The 17,046-nt window shown below is 35.4% G+C and overlaps 1 protein-coding gene across 4 annotated transcripts in view; it reads right to left on the bottom strand.

The window, feature by feature from the left end:
* The window catches only part of UBQLN1 (ubiquilin 1), a 52,040-nt gene extending 35,666 nt beyond the window's left edge, over window positions 1–16,374 (bottom strand). For 2 of the 4 annotated variants that reach the window (XM_051966370.1, XM_051966381.1), the window contains exon 1: window positions 15,929–16,374. In XM_051966370.1, coding sequence (XP_051822330.1) covers window positions 15,929–16,084 — 156 coding nt within the window. In that variant the 5' untranslated portion in view covers window positions 16,085–16,374. The remainder of the gene's footprint in view (window positions 1–15,928) is intronic. The other 2 variants (XM_051966353.1, XM_051966361.1) reach the window with 1 other exon arrangement.
* Between the last annotated feature and the right edge of the window lie 672 nt (window positions 16,375–17,046).

Genomic DNA, 17,046 nt, shown 5'->3' with positions numbered 1-17,046 from the left:
TGGGAACTTCTAAGGTTTGCAGTGTAACTAGTCTTACACAAATATATGAAGATAAATATCACATCCCCTTTTAACTAGTCTCTCATTCCTTCACCTAATCTTGTCATCAAACAAGAATTAAGAAAGTACCTGTTATGTGTCAAATGCTGTTCTGAACAATCCCCAGTTTGTTTGTTTTTTCCTAAAATACAGTATACACGATTTTACACAGCACATAAAATACAAGAATGATACTTCATTACTCTGGGACAATATACCTCTCAATAAAGTCTAAAATTATTCACTTTTCTGGCTGCCATATCACAAAGTCAAATTTGTTGTCTGCTAAAACTCTCAAGATTTTTGTTTCCAGATAAATTATCTAAGCCCCAATTATGGACATCATGCTTACAAAGTTGATCACTTAAATATAAGACTGGAATCTCCTTCCAAAATATCAAATCATTAATGACTATTCTTTAGATATGAATGACTTACTTTTAATTTAATGACTATTCTTTAGATATGAATGACTTACTTTTAATAAACTTTCAACCATCCCAACCTTTTTATTGCCATAAGAATTAATCTTTCAAACAATAACTTTCGTCCAATAATACCACTGTAGCTATACAGCATAGAGCATTATAATTTCAGAATTATACTTCCAGACAACTCAAAAGAAATTCATTAGCCTCAAGAACAATAAAAGATATCACCCAAAATGAGTAAAGGAGGGTGGGAGGAAGGAAGGGAGAAGACCAATGACATGTACAATCAAAAAAAGAAATGAGCTCATCAGGAAATAAAGAGTGAGGTATAATATAATAGATGAATAAACTAAATGCTTCACTGCATTCACAGAATATTAAAAGAACCAGTGGAATCAATGTGTTGCAGAGAACCTCAAGAGTTTTGAAAACAAGTTTCATTTGAACCTAGAAATGATCAAAGAAAGAAAAGGATCCATCCATATAAAAATATTTATAGTTCTTTTTGTGATGGCAAAGAATTCGAAAGATGGGAGTCACCCATCAATTAGGAAAGCATTGAATAAATTATGATATATGGATGTGATGGTGTAATATTGACCTTTAAGAAATGAAGGATGATTTTAGAAACCTGGAAAAACTTGCATGAACTGATTAAAAACTCGAGTAGAACCAGAAAAAGAATTTATACAATAACATATTATAAAGGCAAACAACTTTGAAAAACTTAACAAACTCTGATGAACAATAACCAACTAGCGATTCAGACAACTCATGAGAAAACATGCTACCCATCTCCATATAAAGAGATGAAAGATTCAATGGAGAGTGAGGGGTTTTTTTTGACAAAAATAATGCAAGAATGTTTTTCTTCACTTAATATACTTGCCTACTGATTTTATTTTTCTTTCTCAATTGGAGGTGGAGAATAGGGTGGGAAGAATGCAAACTTGGAAATAAAATATATGAAAAAATAATAAAACAAATGTAAATGGACATGTAATGAATATTTTACTTACTGATTGAATAATCCAGCCAAATTAAAAGTTCATCCTCAAACTGGTAATGCCCTTTCCCTCCAAAGTCTACAAAGTAATATAATAAACGGGTGCTTATCTTTTCAATTTCAAAGACCAATTCCATTCTCTATAGCAGTATTTTTAACATACCTCTTATACAAGGAAATACTGGATTGGAATCTAATAGCAAAAGACAAAGGAGCCCTCCTCCCCTCCCCCCCAAAAAAGCAAGCAAGCGCGCGCGCACACACACACATACACACATACACACACACACACACACACACACACACACACACACACACACACACACACACACACGGGTTCTAATACTCCTTGAAACATGAAAAAATAACAGCATGTCAAATATTCAAAAGTTTAGGCCAGAATCTACTTTATTTATCACCAGCAGAGGGGAGGTCCCAGAATAATATGGGATCCTGAAGGGCAGCAATTGGTTTGTTATTAAAGAGGAGGAGAATTGTCCTTCGTATTCACAGAACCTATACTTGTTGCATTTCTTAGATGTCCAGTAAAAAAAAAATCCCCCAAAAATGACTTTGCTTATTATGATGTGCGCCTTTAGGAAAAAAAGATCTGGCTATCAGATACATTATCAATGGGATTGAAGAATCAGGTAAGTAATTTTATACTTATATAGAAAAAGGGAAGAGTGAGAAGGGAGGACACTCTTTCAATTTTCCCAGTCTTCTTACTATTTATCCCAGTCCTTAATACTTTGCAATCCAGTGACATGGACCTCTTCACTGTTTCCCAAACTAGACACCCCACTTACCAATTCCCTGGCATTTACTGACTGTCCATCACATCTATAATGCTCTCCTTCATTTCTTATTCCTGATGTCCCAGCTTTTTCTGATCCCCTTAGTCTTAGTGCTTTCTCTCTGTTGATCAATTCTAGTTTATCCTGTATATAGACAGTTATACATTGTCTCCCCCACTAGAATATAAATGTTTTGAGAGCTTTAAGTGCTTAACCCTTATGATATGACAAATAGAATGACAAAAGTGCATTTTGTTCCCAGAGTTAACAAAGTGCTGTCACATAGTAGGTACTTAATGTTTCCTGTGAAGGACCCACATTCAATTATAACTCTATGCTCATCTACCTCAAAAATGTGGATGACAGCATCTATCCAACTTCCTGTCCCGTTTTTTCCAATTTAATCTGAGGTGCAATTACTACATATATTTATACAGGATATAAGTTAATGTTTGTATTCACATAAGCCACTAGTACTTAGAGGATCCAATGAAGACCTTAAGCAGATGTCATTTAAGTTAAGTCTTAAGATAAACCAAGAACTCTAAGAGGTGAAGTTCGAGAAGGGTGCCCTCCAAACATATAACAGCAGAGGAGGCCATTGTCTTCAACTCTACATACTCTTATCCCTTCTCCCAGGGGTTAGAAGAAGGAAGATCAGAGTTTTCAAACACCAGTAAAAAGGCAATGGACTGGGGAGATGGACTATTGTATGTGAAATGCAAGCAGCAAAGTCAGTGTTAGTCATGGAGAGGAAAGCTTCTTAAAAATTGTGGGTTCCAACCCCATATGGAGTCATGCAACAAATGTAGGGGTCACAAAAAATTTGGTAACAATAAAAAATATCAAATATTCTGTCAAACACACACATCCAACTCATCATTTTTAATCATAAAATTATATGTACACTCAAAGAATTGTTTAAAATAAATTATGAGTTACTTTCAGTAACCTATTTTATATACCTACATATCCAGGGTCATGTAAAAAATTCTCATCAGGTGAAAAGGGCTCATGAGTGGAAAAAGTTTAGGAAGCTCTGCTGTAGAATACATGGTTAAGTAAAATGTTCAGTTATGTCTGATTCTTCGTGACCCCATTTGGCATTTTTTTGGCAAAGTTTCTGAAGTGCTTTGCCATTTCCTTTTCCAGCTAATTTTCCAATTGAGGAAACTGAGGAAATAGGATTAAGAGACTTGCTAGCAAGTTAAGTATCTGAGATCAAATTTGAACACAGGAAGATGATACCTTTTTGTCTTCAGGGATGGCACTCTAGCCATTGTACCACCTAACTGTCCCTGAGTAAAATATAGCAAGACTGAAAAGAGGAGTAGGTTGTAAAAAACTTTAAATATTCTCCCCAAAAAATGCTTTAATTTTTTAAAACTCCTTAGCAAATCTAAATCTAGCATAAATATTTGAAAACTACAAGTTATTCTTAGAAAAAACAAAGGAATTAAACTACCAATGACATAAGTATTTCCAAAGAGATTTATTAAACAAAGTTCTACATTATTTTTTCTAAATGAATGCTTTCTGTACTGCTTGACACAATAAAGACATTAAACCCAGAAGAAAAATTAGTAACTTCCTTTACTTTATAAAATAAGCTGTCTTGAACTTAGAATCTCCTGATTTATTTCAGGTATGTATAGATATACATAAAGGATGCAGGAATCTAGAGCCAAATGCCCTTTTGTCACCCCATGTAGGGGGCACTCAATAACCTGGATAAGTATTTTCTCTTATAATAATAATATATATGTAAAGATGTCAGATGAAGGATGTAATAGGTAAAGAGACTTCTTTTACTCAAATGTAGAGATTATTTTGAGAAAACTTGTTTAAGTCAATTATCTTTTTATTCTTTTCTTCAATATCTTTTTCTACTGATTCTCACCCCCCCACACACAGCATAATCACGTCTCTCCTATATTAAACAACACCTATAAGTCATTTTATCCCCTAAATTGTTCTACATTGATTGAGAAAGCATCTGGCTCTGAATTCCAAAGCCCCAGAAATATATAAATTATTTCCAATTTAAGTCCCTTTAATTACAAAGCTTCTTGAAAAAGAGTCTAGAGAATTGCCACACCTATACTTCCTTTTCACCCACCAACTCCTTTTAACTAAGAGCAATACTAATTCCATCTCTACACTTACTAAAAACTGCTAAGAGGCACCAATGACTTTGTTGTTGGATTTGCATCAGAGGACCTGGATTTGAATGCTGCCTTTATTATCTGTGTAATCCTGAGCAAGTTTCAATCTTTTCACTTGTAAAATGAAAGGGTTGGACTAGATAACTTTTGTGGCTCTAAATCTATATTATGATCCTCAGTGATTTTCCAGAGCTTAAACTACTGCTTCTATGCATATGATTCCCAAGTTAGTGTCTCTGGTGTGGATTCATATTTTTACATGATGTGGTGTTTTATTTCATTTGGAGGACAGAAGGGTTTTTATACACTGGAGAGACAGAGGAAGAGAAAAGTACAGGAGGAGGCAGGCAGACAGACACAATCTCTAGGTATTATCTTGTGGGTATAAGGGGTATTCAAAAATGAGGACTGAAGAATGTAATAAATCCGTATCTTTAAAATTACAGGTTATGTTAATACCACTAACCTATTACTTAGTATTGTTCTCATACTTTAAAATATATCCAAAAAACTTAGTATTTAAAAAAGCTAACTATTCATCATTAGAAAAGAGGTTAAAATTTTATATTTTCAAGCGTAAATAAACCAGGTTCCAAGTTCCACAAAAAGATAAAATAAAATCAACTCAAAAAAAAAAAAAAAAAAGAGAGAGAGAGATTAAGGATATGCTTAGATATACTTAGAAATACTTAGAAAAGTCTAAATTTTCAGAAAACAGAAATGTACCTTAAACAAAGTAGCAGAATATAAGCACTTATAAAGCATCTTCTACTACTGATAAACATAGGAAAGAGATACAAAAAAATGAAACAATTCCCACTCTTAAGAAGCTTACATTATATCAAAGTAGATGTGTGTGTATATATATTCAAAATAAATACTGAGAGAATATTTCTAGAATACCAGATAGTTCAGATAAGGAGTCATTGTAGAAGGGAATGCTCAAGCTATATTCCAGTAGGAAGAAAGAATTTCTATGAGGAAGAGAAGGAAATAATAAGACCAGGTTTGAGCAAAATGGGGAAGAATTAGTCTAACTAGACCAGGGCTTCTTAAACTTTTTCCATTCGCCACTCCTTTTCACCTGAAAAATTTTTACGTGATCCCAAAATATGTAGGTAAAAAATGGGTATGCAAATCAATCAATAATAAATCATAATTTCAAAACTTCCACATGCAACTACAAGACCTCATATGGATTTGTGAACTATAGTTTTAAGAAACTAGATCATTTATGTCAATAAAAAGTTATTAAAAAAAAAAAAGAAACTAGATCACAGTGTAGCAGAAGGTAAATATGAAGGTGGAAAGATAAGTTGGAACTAAACAAAAGTTTTCATTTTATCCTAGAGGCAGTAAGAAGTCAGTCACTAAAATTTACTGATTAGAGAATGAAATTGTCATGCTTTAAAAAAAAAAAAAGCATACATTTTGCCAACTGTGTGAATGAATGGACCAGGGTTCAAGAACAACTTGGGAGAGAGGTAAATTGGGAAACCACAGGCAGTCATCTCTGAGTTAAGAAGTACTGGTTGTATGAAAAAGCAAAGGGGAGCCAGATGGAAGAAATATTCTGATTGGTAGGAACAGTAAGATTGGGCAGCAGACTAAATCTTTGGGGTGAAAAAAGTGCGGCTTTGTTAAGGATAATGTTGAGCATATGAAGCCAACAGACTAGAAGTCTAGTAGTGCCTTTGGCAGAAATAATGCAGTTAAAAAGAAAAAACATGAAGTTCTGTTTTGGACACATTGAGTTTGAGATGACTTTGAAACAGTTTAATGTCTAATAGGCAATCAGCGATAAAGGAATGAAGCTCAGGGAACAGAATAAGCTGAAAATATAGAGGTGGAGTCAAATACAAAGAATTACATCCAAGACAGATGGTGAACTTACCACGAGATATTATGGAGAAGGAAAAAAAAGGAAGTCTAGGACAACACCTTGGGGAACGATTATAGTTAGGCATGAGCTTGCAAAGGATCCAAGGGAATGATCAAACTGGTAAGAGATTATCCAGGAATTATAAAAACCCAGAGAGTGGAGAACATTCAGTAGATGAGAGTGGTCAACAATATTAAATGCAACAGAGACAAAAAAAGATGTGAACTTAAACCACATTATACAGTGATTGGAACTGTATCTGTGATCTCATTAGAATAGGAAATTGCCAAGATTTCCCACTAAGAAAAATGCCAGAAATTTTGATCAAGGAAATTAATCACTTGTGGATAATGGCCCAATACAGGGTATGATCATCTTTGGATGCCTATTTCTGAGATGAAATGAAGGATTTGAAGAGCCTATGAAATTGGGAGGTTAGGGAATATTAAGATGAATGTGAGTTGAAGAGAAGACAGTGAAGTATTATGACCTAAGTTCTATATGGCATCCACTGAGGTCTATATAGGGTGAAATTTCTTAAAAAAAAAATCAAAACCACCACAAATTTCTACCAACAAAAAGTACCAACAAAAATCAGGAAAACAGGATAGAAATCCCACTAAAATAACTACAAAAGGAATTAATATTTAAGAGTTAACTGACCAAACTATACTGGTATTTTAGATTTTCAATTACAGAATATTCTTCATAGAAATAAAGAATGTTCATTGTCCAAGGCTGAGCCATGGCAATAATAAAATTGATACTACCTTAAACTACAGATTTAATACAATACCTTCACTAATTCTACTTTATACATCTGGATGAAATAATTTTTAAAAATCATTTGGGCAAAGTTAAGAATTTCAAAGGAAATAAAGACTAGAAATGACAGAAGCATAACCACATTACCACATCTCCAATTTTACTTTAAATGATGAAATCCACTTAAAGAGAATCTTTAAAGAAAAATCACTTAAAGAAAAACTGAGAGGTTAAGGACTATCAGTTTGAATCTTTAAATAAAATTGTTAGTATTTGATACTAATTTAAAAATAAAAGAGCAAACTCAGTAAACAAGACCTACAAGCAAATAGTACTCCAAATATTAATAAATTCTAGTATACTAAAAGAAAGATTTGCTACTAAGCAAAAAAATGCTACACAAAGTAAATAGGAATCCATAGAAGACATGATTATTATACAATCAGTTCCAAAAGCATGTGATCTAAATATAAATGGTCAGAATAAAAAAGCAAACTAACCCATATGAAAAATAATCTTATAAAAAGAGAAATTAAAATTAAAACTCCTCTGAGGTTTTTATATCACATCTAATATGGTGACAAAAATAAAAGACAGAAACAACCCCCAAAAAAGTTGTGGGAAGAAAGATACAATAATATGCTGCTAATGATATGTAAATAAATTTAATCACTAGTTCATACTTTGTGGCCTAATGATTATATTCCTTGAGAATACCTCAAAAATGTCAGTGATAGTCTCATGTATAAGAAGATAATCATAAAGCAACAATATTAGCAAAAATTGGAAATAAAATAGTGGGATTAAAGAATGGCTGAATCCCATAAACAAACATAATACAATGTTAATATACAATAGAAATGATGAATATAAAGAATTCAGAAACAAGAGAACACTGGGAAAACATATACAAGGTTCTACGATCATAAAATTGTTAATAATAGAATTGAGATCAAATTCTCAGTGGGGTCTAGAAACTGTTGCTAAAACACATGTTCACTCGGTTAAGTTTTGCACATAATCTGATGTTTAAACTTTACTTGCTTTGGTTTTTATTTATTTTAAACTAAAGAATGTTTAAACTAAAGATGAGGATTGCAGGATATTAAGATGTGATGATGATATAAAAATACAAAATGCATCAGTAAAATGTTCAAAAGTAAAATAAAATATACCTGTGTCCCATTTGGTTCTCTTTGTAACCTGAAAATGAAGATAGTGCTAAGATTCATGGGACAAATTATGATGTGGTCAAGCTTATCTTTGTCCACCCAAAAAGTTTTTTTCTCATACTTCTCTCCATTCCTTGCTAAAAAAAAAAAAAAAAAATCACAAGATGGCAGAAAATGAAAATCAACTCAAAAAACACATTAAGTGCTTAAGTAAAAGGCAATATACTTAGTATCCAATACAAGATCATCTTTGCTCTCAAAGTTACTTTATTGGGAAGAAAAGAAAGGATAGGCATAATACAATATAAAACAGGTAAATATAAGGAAATTTGAGGACCAAGAGAATAGGAAACAAGTAGATGTATCAAATTTCCAAAAGATACCACCAAAGCTGAATCTTAAAGGTAACTAAGGACCCAGAATGGTAAAGATGAGATTTCAGACAAGAGAAAATAATAACTGAGATGAAAGCACAGATGCAAAGGATGGAATGAATGAATGATTTCAATTTCCTCACCTGGAAAATGGGGATATTACCTCTAAAATTTATACCAGTTTTGTTATGAGTCAAGTGAGATAATCTTTATAAGACTCTTATAAGCTTTGTAAAACCTTAAAGCACTATCTAAATTTCAACTATTACAATTATTCATTTTTTTATAATGCCATTCATAATGTTTTTTTCATTTTTACTTAGCACAGTGTCTGGAACATAGTAGACATTTAAATGTTTACTGACTGATTTGGCATCGTCTCAGTTATCTTAAAGTTTCTTGAAGAGCCTGGAAAAATTTAGATGAACTGATGCCAAATGAAGTGAGCAGAACCAAGAAAACATTATACACAGTAAGAACAAGATTATATCATCAACTGTGATGGACTTGGCACTTTTCAACAATGAGGTGATTCAAAGGTAATAGATTTAGGATGAATAAGAGCTATCCAGAGACAGAACTATGGAGATTGAATGTATATTAAAGCACAGTATTTTCACCTTTCTGTTGTTTTTGCTTGTTTGCTTTTTTTCCCAATTTTTTCCTTTTGTATCTGATTTTTCTTGCACAGCATGATGAATATGGAAATATGTTTAGAAAAACTGCATATGCTTAATCTATATCGGATTGCTTGCTATCTTGGGGAGGGAAGAAGAGAGGGAGAAAAATTTTGGAACTTCAAAGATAAATGTTGAAAACTATCATGTATGTATTTGGAAAAATAAAATACTATTTTTAAAATTTCTATAAAATTTTTGAGTACCTTCAAATCTGTGTAATATCTCAGATTTCTTGTGTATTGTCTGGTCCTCCAACTCTTTTTTTAAATCTTGCTAACAAGTTTGTCACTTCTCTCTAATACTAACGCCTCCCTTTTGTACTCTGGTGCAGATACCCACATCCAGAGCTGGTAGGTGTGCCTGCCTCAGGTCTCTCCCCAGTCCAATCCATCCCCCATTAGCTAAAAGTAATTTTCCTATAAAGCACAGATCCAATTATACATAAAACACCCATTCTTATTAATATGGGTCATTGGCTCCTTGTACCCTCCAAGAAAAACATAAAATCTTCTGGCATTCAAAGTCCCTCATAACTTAATTCTCTCTCTCTCTCCAGTTTTCTTATATTTTTCTTACATGCCTCTTCAATCCAATATGTCTCTGGATTGAACATTTCTCTGACCTCCTGGCATTTCCATGAACAAGATGCTCCCATATCTCCATACTCCATTTCTTGGCTCTAAGCTCACTGTCTCCATGCCTGGAACACTCTAACTCCTTATTCTCCACACTACCTGCCTTCACTGATTTTCTTCAACCCCAAACAAAAATCCCTCCTCCAAAGTCTCCTGACTCCTCTTAATTCTAGTGCTTTCTGGGTCACTTCCTATTTTCCTTCACATTGCTTGTGTATTATTTGCTTAATAGTCTCCTCTGCAGTTGATCCATATTAAGTACTTAAATAAATGCTTACTGAATGACACTAGATACTAGAATTATTAGTTATTTGGACTATAATATTATTAATATTTTTCTCTCAAAGAACTTTTCTGCAGATGTTTTCCCCTTCACAACTTTTTGTTTTTGTGAAGCAAAAAATGTTCATAATCTTCCACCATTGGCTGAAAAAACTGCACTGCCTGTGGCACTCCACTTGCTAAGAAAGTCAATTATAAAGCATTTTTAAAATGTTTCCTATTTTATTAGTATGCTATTTAAGAGTTTAAGTTCTGGATTTAAAAGTAAACTTTTTTTCTTCTAAATTAGTTTTAATATACCATAAACAATCCATATGCACAAAATATTCTCCCCATCCTCATTCCCCAGCTAAGAATACTATAGATTCCTCTAAATTACCTGAAATTCCAATAATCAACAAGCATTTAACTGTAACAAATGTACTGGGCACTGTGCTGTATACCTAGATATCTTGCAAATAATGAGGATAAAGAGGTTACTGGATATGAGGTGAGGTCAGAAAAGGTCTCGGCATTTGAGCTGTACTTTAAAGGGAGCTAGGGACTTTTTAAGAAGTGCAGATGCCGAAGCAGAGCGCTCTAGTCACAGAGAAAAATCTAAGCAAAAGCAAGGAGTAGAGAGACAGAGATGGAACTGTATGGTTTAGCTCAGGTAGAACACAAAATGGGGCGGGAAAGAGTGAAGAAGAATAGTAAGGTATAATATGCCTGGAGTATGAAAGGTCAAATGCCAAACCAAGAATCTGAATTTTATCCAGGAGCCAACGGTTTTTAACCAGTGGCCTGAAATTTTTTAAAAAATATTTTAATAAAATATATTTCAATGTAATTTGTTTCCTTTGTGGTATTATGTATTTTATTTTACTCATTTAAAAACATTCTGAGATGTCCACAGATTTCACCAGACTGCCAAAGGGCTTGGGGAAAATAGGTTCCGCTATTTAGGAACATACTGAGTTTGAAATACCTATGATACATCCAGATAGAAATGGCTAGAAGGAAACATACAGTCAGTCAACAAGCATCAATTCCTTAACAAAGCACAATTTACCTTGACCAAGGACAAGAAAAAAACTATGCTAAAAAGACAGAAAAATTCACTTGGAAACTCATTTTTTAAATCTAACTGCCTTCTTATCTATTATGGCACAACATATTTATAAATATTTGCATATTAAGAAACAAGCAATAGTCTGCAAGTATTTCTGGTTCTAAGACTAACTTTTATAAATGCTAACTAAGAATTGATAGTTTTTCACCATACATTCAAGGATACTCTTGCCTTGTGTTGTGAGTTTTAAAATGATCCAAAGCCATGTTTCAATATATTTGAATTTCTAACCAAAATACCACAACAGTTTTTCTCACAAAATATTCTTAAAAGTTACAGAGATGCAAAATATCAAACACTTACAAAAAAATACTTTAAGATACATCATTTTAATCAAAACATAGAAATACATCTCATTTGGTTTTTTAATTTTTTTAAAAATCTGGATTTGTAATTTGTAATGTGAAAACTCTTTTCAATAATATAGGATCATTTTTAACTTACAATATGAGTGAGTTCCTTAGTGTACAAAGAGTAAAGTAACTTGCCTATAATCACAAAAGTGTCTTTTCAAGACTAGCACTAGCCTACCCACTATTCAAAACTGGTTTCCTCCTATGTGTATAAGGTGTCCCAAAAGTCAGTGCAAAAGTCCTAGAATAGGAGTTAGGACCCTAAATACTTCAAGATCAGAACAGAACCATAAATATTAAATTCACTTGATAAAGGTTTTTTTTTAACCTGCGGGGGAGAAGGGGGAGTTTAGCAGTCTATATATTGGGATTTTTCGGTAAAAGTTGAAAAGCATGAACTAAAATAATTTTAGCAACTATGAATACTGTCCATCTAAAGAATAAAGTTTTTCACCACGATAATGACTTTAATTTGTTCAAACAATTTGCAAAACAGAGTCTAATCAACTTGTTATAAAATAGTTCACCTTAGTGGATTTTTTAAAATTGAAAGCTGCTAGCTTTGACAAAACTAAATTAAAAACTAAAACATAAACATGATTCTTCAATAAGGCCAAAAATAGTATCTTTTCAAATAAAGCAGTTAATGGTAAAATACTCCCAAGCAAACACAAAACTATTTTCCAATTATACCCACAGATTCAAAAAACTAATCTTGGTAGAAGGTGTTTCAAAGATGATATGATTATTAACTGACATCTCAAATTATCAAAAACACTTTTTTAAAATTTAAGGCACAAGTTTGAATTCTAGGTCATAAACATTTCATAATTAAGTCTTTTGCCTGTCTGAACCCCAAGTAGGAAATAGCTGTGAGACTTTGGGTAAGTCACTTAACCTCCTTAGGCCTCAGTTTCCTTGCCTGTAAAATGAGAAAATGGTCTTTTAAACTTCTGGTTCTATTTCTGTGATCTATGAATTAAAATATATTATCTATTTTTACTGAAGTAAGAAAATTTGTAAACACTTTTGAAAGACATTTAACAATTATTTATTAAATATCTACCATGTACCACACTATACTAGGAACTGGGATGAAAAATTTTTAAACTACTTCATCTCCCAGATCATTCCAATTAAGAGGAAGTCATAATCAAAAACAGACTACATTTATCTTATTAAATTTATCTTTGCAAAGTACTCAAAATATCTTAAGGTTTGTGGAACATAAAACAACTATGTATACTGAGAACTGACATCTAAAAAGCTAATGATTTCGGATTCCACCAGACTCACTGAAAAACACACTTGTCTTTTTAGTGAAAATTAACATCCACATTAATGAACACAAGAAGTAAAAGCCATCATCCAAAAAAAAAAAAAAAAAAAAAAATCAACATTAAGTACTCACACTATCCAATAAATAGCATCACATAGAAAGTTAAATAGTTTCTGGCCAACTTGGCCAAGACACTATTTTATAAATATAAGATAAACTATTAATTTAAAGTTTATGTAGACATAACACTTTTATAAATGCAAAATAAATTACTAAACACATTAGGGATTAAGTAGAACTATTAATGTCAAGCGAATTTTAAGTTATAACCTTTTTTACGCTCTAAAGGTTCCTTTTCTGGGAGCTTTTTTCCACCCCAAAATAAGAAATTTTCATGATAAAAATTGATGTATAGGAGACAATACCCAAAAACATCATACCTAAACCTAGAAACTTTAAGGCATAATTTCTTTCATTTCTTTGATCTGTAATTGCACTTTTGTCCCTCTCCCATGAACATATCATATGATACTTTGTATTAAAGTCATTTGTGTCCCTGTCTTACCTTTTCTACTAGATGTAAGCTCCTTGTGGGAAAGAGAAGTGTCTTATTTGTCTTTGAATCCCCAGTTGCCTTGTAAATTGTAGGTGGTTAATAAATATTTGCTGAATTGCAATGATCCTAACTTCTTTCTTAATCTCATTTTTGGATTGTCTCCCTAATGTCAAAAACAAAAAACAAAAAACGATAGAAAAACCTGTGGCAGATAGCCATTTCCACTTTGCTGCATTTTTATTCTAATTGTTCGAAGTAGCCAAATAATGTTTTTGATGTTTACTTCACTCCAATAATTAAACTGTCTAACACACCATTTATTGTAAATAACTGGAAAGAGCACTGGCTTTAAGGTCAAAGGACAAATCTGAACCCCAACTAGGAAACTTACTACCTGTGAGATCTTGCCAAGTCACAACCTCCCTAGGCCTCTTGTTGCCTCATTAGTAAAATGGGTATAACTATTAATGATGGGCTGTGTACAGAAGAGATATAAGTGAACATGCAAATTTTTCAAACTTAATAAAGACTAGAACCCAGATCTTGATTCCAAATCCAGTACAATTTAAATTACACTACACTGCCTCCTAGAGTCCAATCCACAAAAAGGCAAAAGACCTAAAAAGATTAGGCTAAATCTCTATCAAACTGAGGACATATATTTTAAAATAATTAAATGTAAATTTCATGATGGCCCAAAAGAAAATTTGGCTACAATATGTAGCTGCAAATTATACTCTTATGTGCTTTACCAAAAAAGGATGTTTTCATTGAACAAGTACATTAAAGTATATGACTTGTACAATAATTTTAGCTTCAAAAGAATTCTACTGTCTTTAAAATTCTTAAGTCTAAAAAGGAATGTCATTTGTAGTCTAGACAACTATCAAAAGATCAGTGAATATTCATCCATGCTAACACTGGCTTTCCAGTACAAGAAAAAAAAGTTTCACAAATTTTAAAGTTTTAATTTCATGTATGACCTAACACCGAAAATAGGAAAGAACCTCATAGCTCAATTTTCAAAAGTTGACTAACATGGACTTTCCAGTTTATATAATTTTAGCTGTCAAATAATATTATAGTAAAAGAATTTTCCTTTTTGATTACCTGCAGAAGAGTGCCAAAAGGAATCATCAAACTTAGGGAAGTGAAGCTATAGTACTGAAAGAAAATCCTGGGGCTTCAAACAGTAATTTGGAGATTCAATAGGTGGCACACTTTGCACTAAAGTTCATATTGATTCCGTCCGGTCCAGGGTAAAGAACACAGTTGGGAGCTGTAAATCAATCTCATAAACCTCTGGTTATGAGTTCCTAACACCTTCCGCTTCATGTATACAAAGGTGTTTTCAAAAGCAGTCAACTAATTGCTTTATCAGTAAATGAATGGAGTATAGCATTGGAGCTATATGCCAAAATTAAAGTTAAGGTTTGTTTTTTTCAATAGTTTTTTTTTAAGTTTCATTAAAAAGTGACCGGAACCAAATTGGTGGGGTACAAACAATTTAGGTTATTCCCAACACCAAGAGATAGAAAATCAGATTTTAAATTGTTTATCCAATCCTATTCAGTCTACACTGACTTCATACCTCTAAATTCTACATAATAAAAAAAAAAAAAACCGTCATCCCTCAGATCAGCATCTAAACTTTAAAAAAAAAAAAGCTTTTAAAAAACAAAACACTGGTGAAAGAAAATTATTCACCTTTTTCTAACAGGCCGGTAGTATTCATTCCTCAAATTTGGTCGGGTACAATTTCTACGTCATCGAACAAAAAATAATGTTAAGGGGGGTGAGGTGGAAACGATTTCAGCAGTCAAAAAAAGGCAGAACTGCACACGTGTTTCTCAACCCAAAGCCTACTTGAACCCAGGAGGTTTAACACTCATCCCTAACAATGAAACTTTTCTGCTCCGCAGCTACCCCGGGGATTCAAGAACGCAGCAAACCTCCACCCCCGCTTCGCCTTCCCCCACCTCCGCCGAGCCCAGCGACTAGCCCAAGACAGTCCGGCCGATTCCTTTGTGAAGAGGACGGCCGGGGAGTGGGGAAGAAGCAAACCCTCTTCTTCCTCCTCTTACTCCGACTTAGAGAGGGAGGCCCAAGGCGGTCTAAGCAACTCGAGAATGGAGAGGCCGGCAGCCGGGCAGAAGCTCCGAAGCCATTACCTTAACCCGGCCCCAAGGCTCGGCCGCGGGCCTGGAGATCAAGGCCGCCGTCTCCCCCACTCCCCGCGCCGTCCCAATTACGCCCAGGTTGGGTTCCCCACACCCCCGTCTCACTCGGGCGTTTTCCTATGTAAGTGTCCGGCCTCAACAGAGCCGCACCGGCTCCTCCGCAGGCGCGCGTGTCGGTGGGCCAGGAGGCGGAGGTTACAGGCCTGGGAAAGGGGCCTCACCTGCTGGACAGAGCTGGTCTCGGGCACCGCAAACTCCTCCTTCTCCTTCGGGGTCTTCACAGTGACTTTGATGATCTTAGGGTCACCGACGGGGGTCGCGGCGCCGTCTACCGCGGCGGGGCCCGAGGGGCCGCTGCTCTCGCCGCTTTCAGCCATGGCGGCGGCGGTGACTCAGGCGAGGAGCGAGGCCTCGCTGCGGCGGCGGCGGCTGCCGGGCCCGGAGGCTGAGGGGGGGTGGGGGGAGGGGAGGGACGACGACCAAGGGGGGAGGGGGGAGCGGTAGGAAGCCCCCCCCGCGGGATGAGGCGCTGTGGGGGCGCTGGCGCGGGCCCGGCCCTCGGCGGCTGCTCCTGCTGCCGCGGCCACTGCTCGGTGCTCCGATCCCGCTCACACACTCACTCGCTGCGCGACACCAGCCGCCGTCGCCGCCGCTTCCTCATCCCCCGCCCCCTCCCTCCCTCCTCCTCCCCCTTCTGCCCCCTCCCCTCTGCCCTCGGCGGAGCCGCGCGAGGCATGCTGGGAAACGAAGCCGGCGTCGCCGAGTCACTCTGGGCCGTCAGGGACTTTAGTTAACATCCTATTGCTGCCCTGTCTTCCTTTCCTGTCTCCCCTATGCTACTAGACACACTAACTCCTCCATCACTGGAGCTGAGAACTTTCTAGTAATTTCCCTGGGCACAGGGTGAGATCTGGGATTTGTTTTTGCGCGTGTCTGTATGCTGTTTTTCTTTAGATAAGCAATCGTAAAAAAAAATGAAAATACCAGCCGCCGTAGCGTCGCACGGAGGTGACGTCACGAGCCAGGGAAGTTACTAGAAAGGAGACTCGTCCCGGCTGGGGGAGGGGAGGTTGGGGAAGACGACAGGCTAATGTGCGCCTGCGCATAAATTTTCCCAGAGGTTTTCCCCACCGATCTCCGTAACTTCGCTCACATCCACCTTTCCTTCTCCTGCCTTTTCCCTTTTCTTTCTCCACTTAAAGCTGGGGATATCCGTCCTGTCGCTTTTTCATTTATTCCCTATAGAAGGATCGAATGGTTTCCTTGTCTGCTTGCGATGTCACAAGACTGACGCCGCTATGGGGGTCCAGGGTGAAATGCAAAGTCTTTTAAAGTATCT

The sequence above is a fragment of the Antechinus flavipes genome, chromosome 1, assembly GCF_016432865.1.
Source record: "Antechinus flavipes isolate AdamAnt ecotype Samford, QLD, Australia chromosome 1, AdamAnt_v2, whole genome shotgun sequence".
Taxonomy (NCBI): domain Eukaryota; kingdom Metazoa; phylum Chordata; class Mammalia; order Dasyuromorphia; family Dasyuridae; genus Antechinus; species Antechinus flavipes.
The sequence above is the reverse complement of the archived record's forward strand: the minus strand, read 5'-3'. Positions and strand labels throughout refer to the sequence as shown.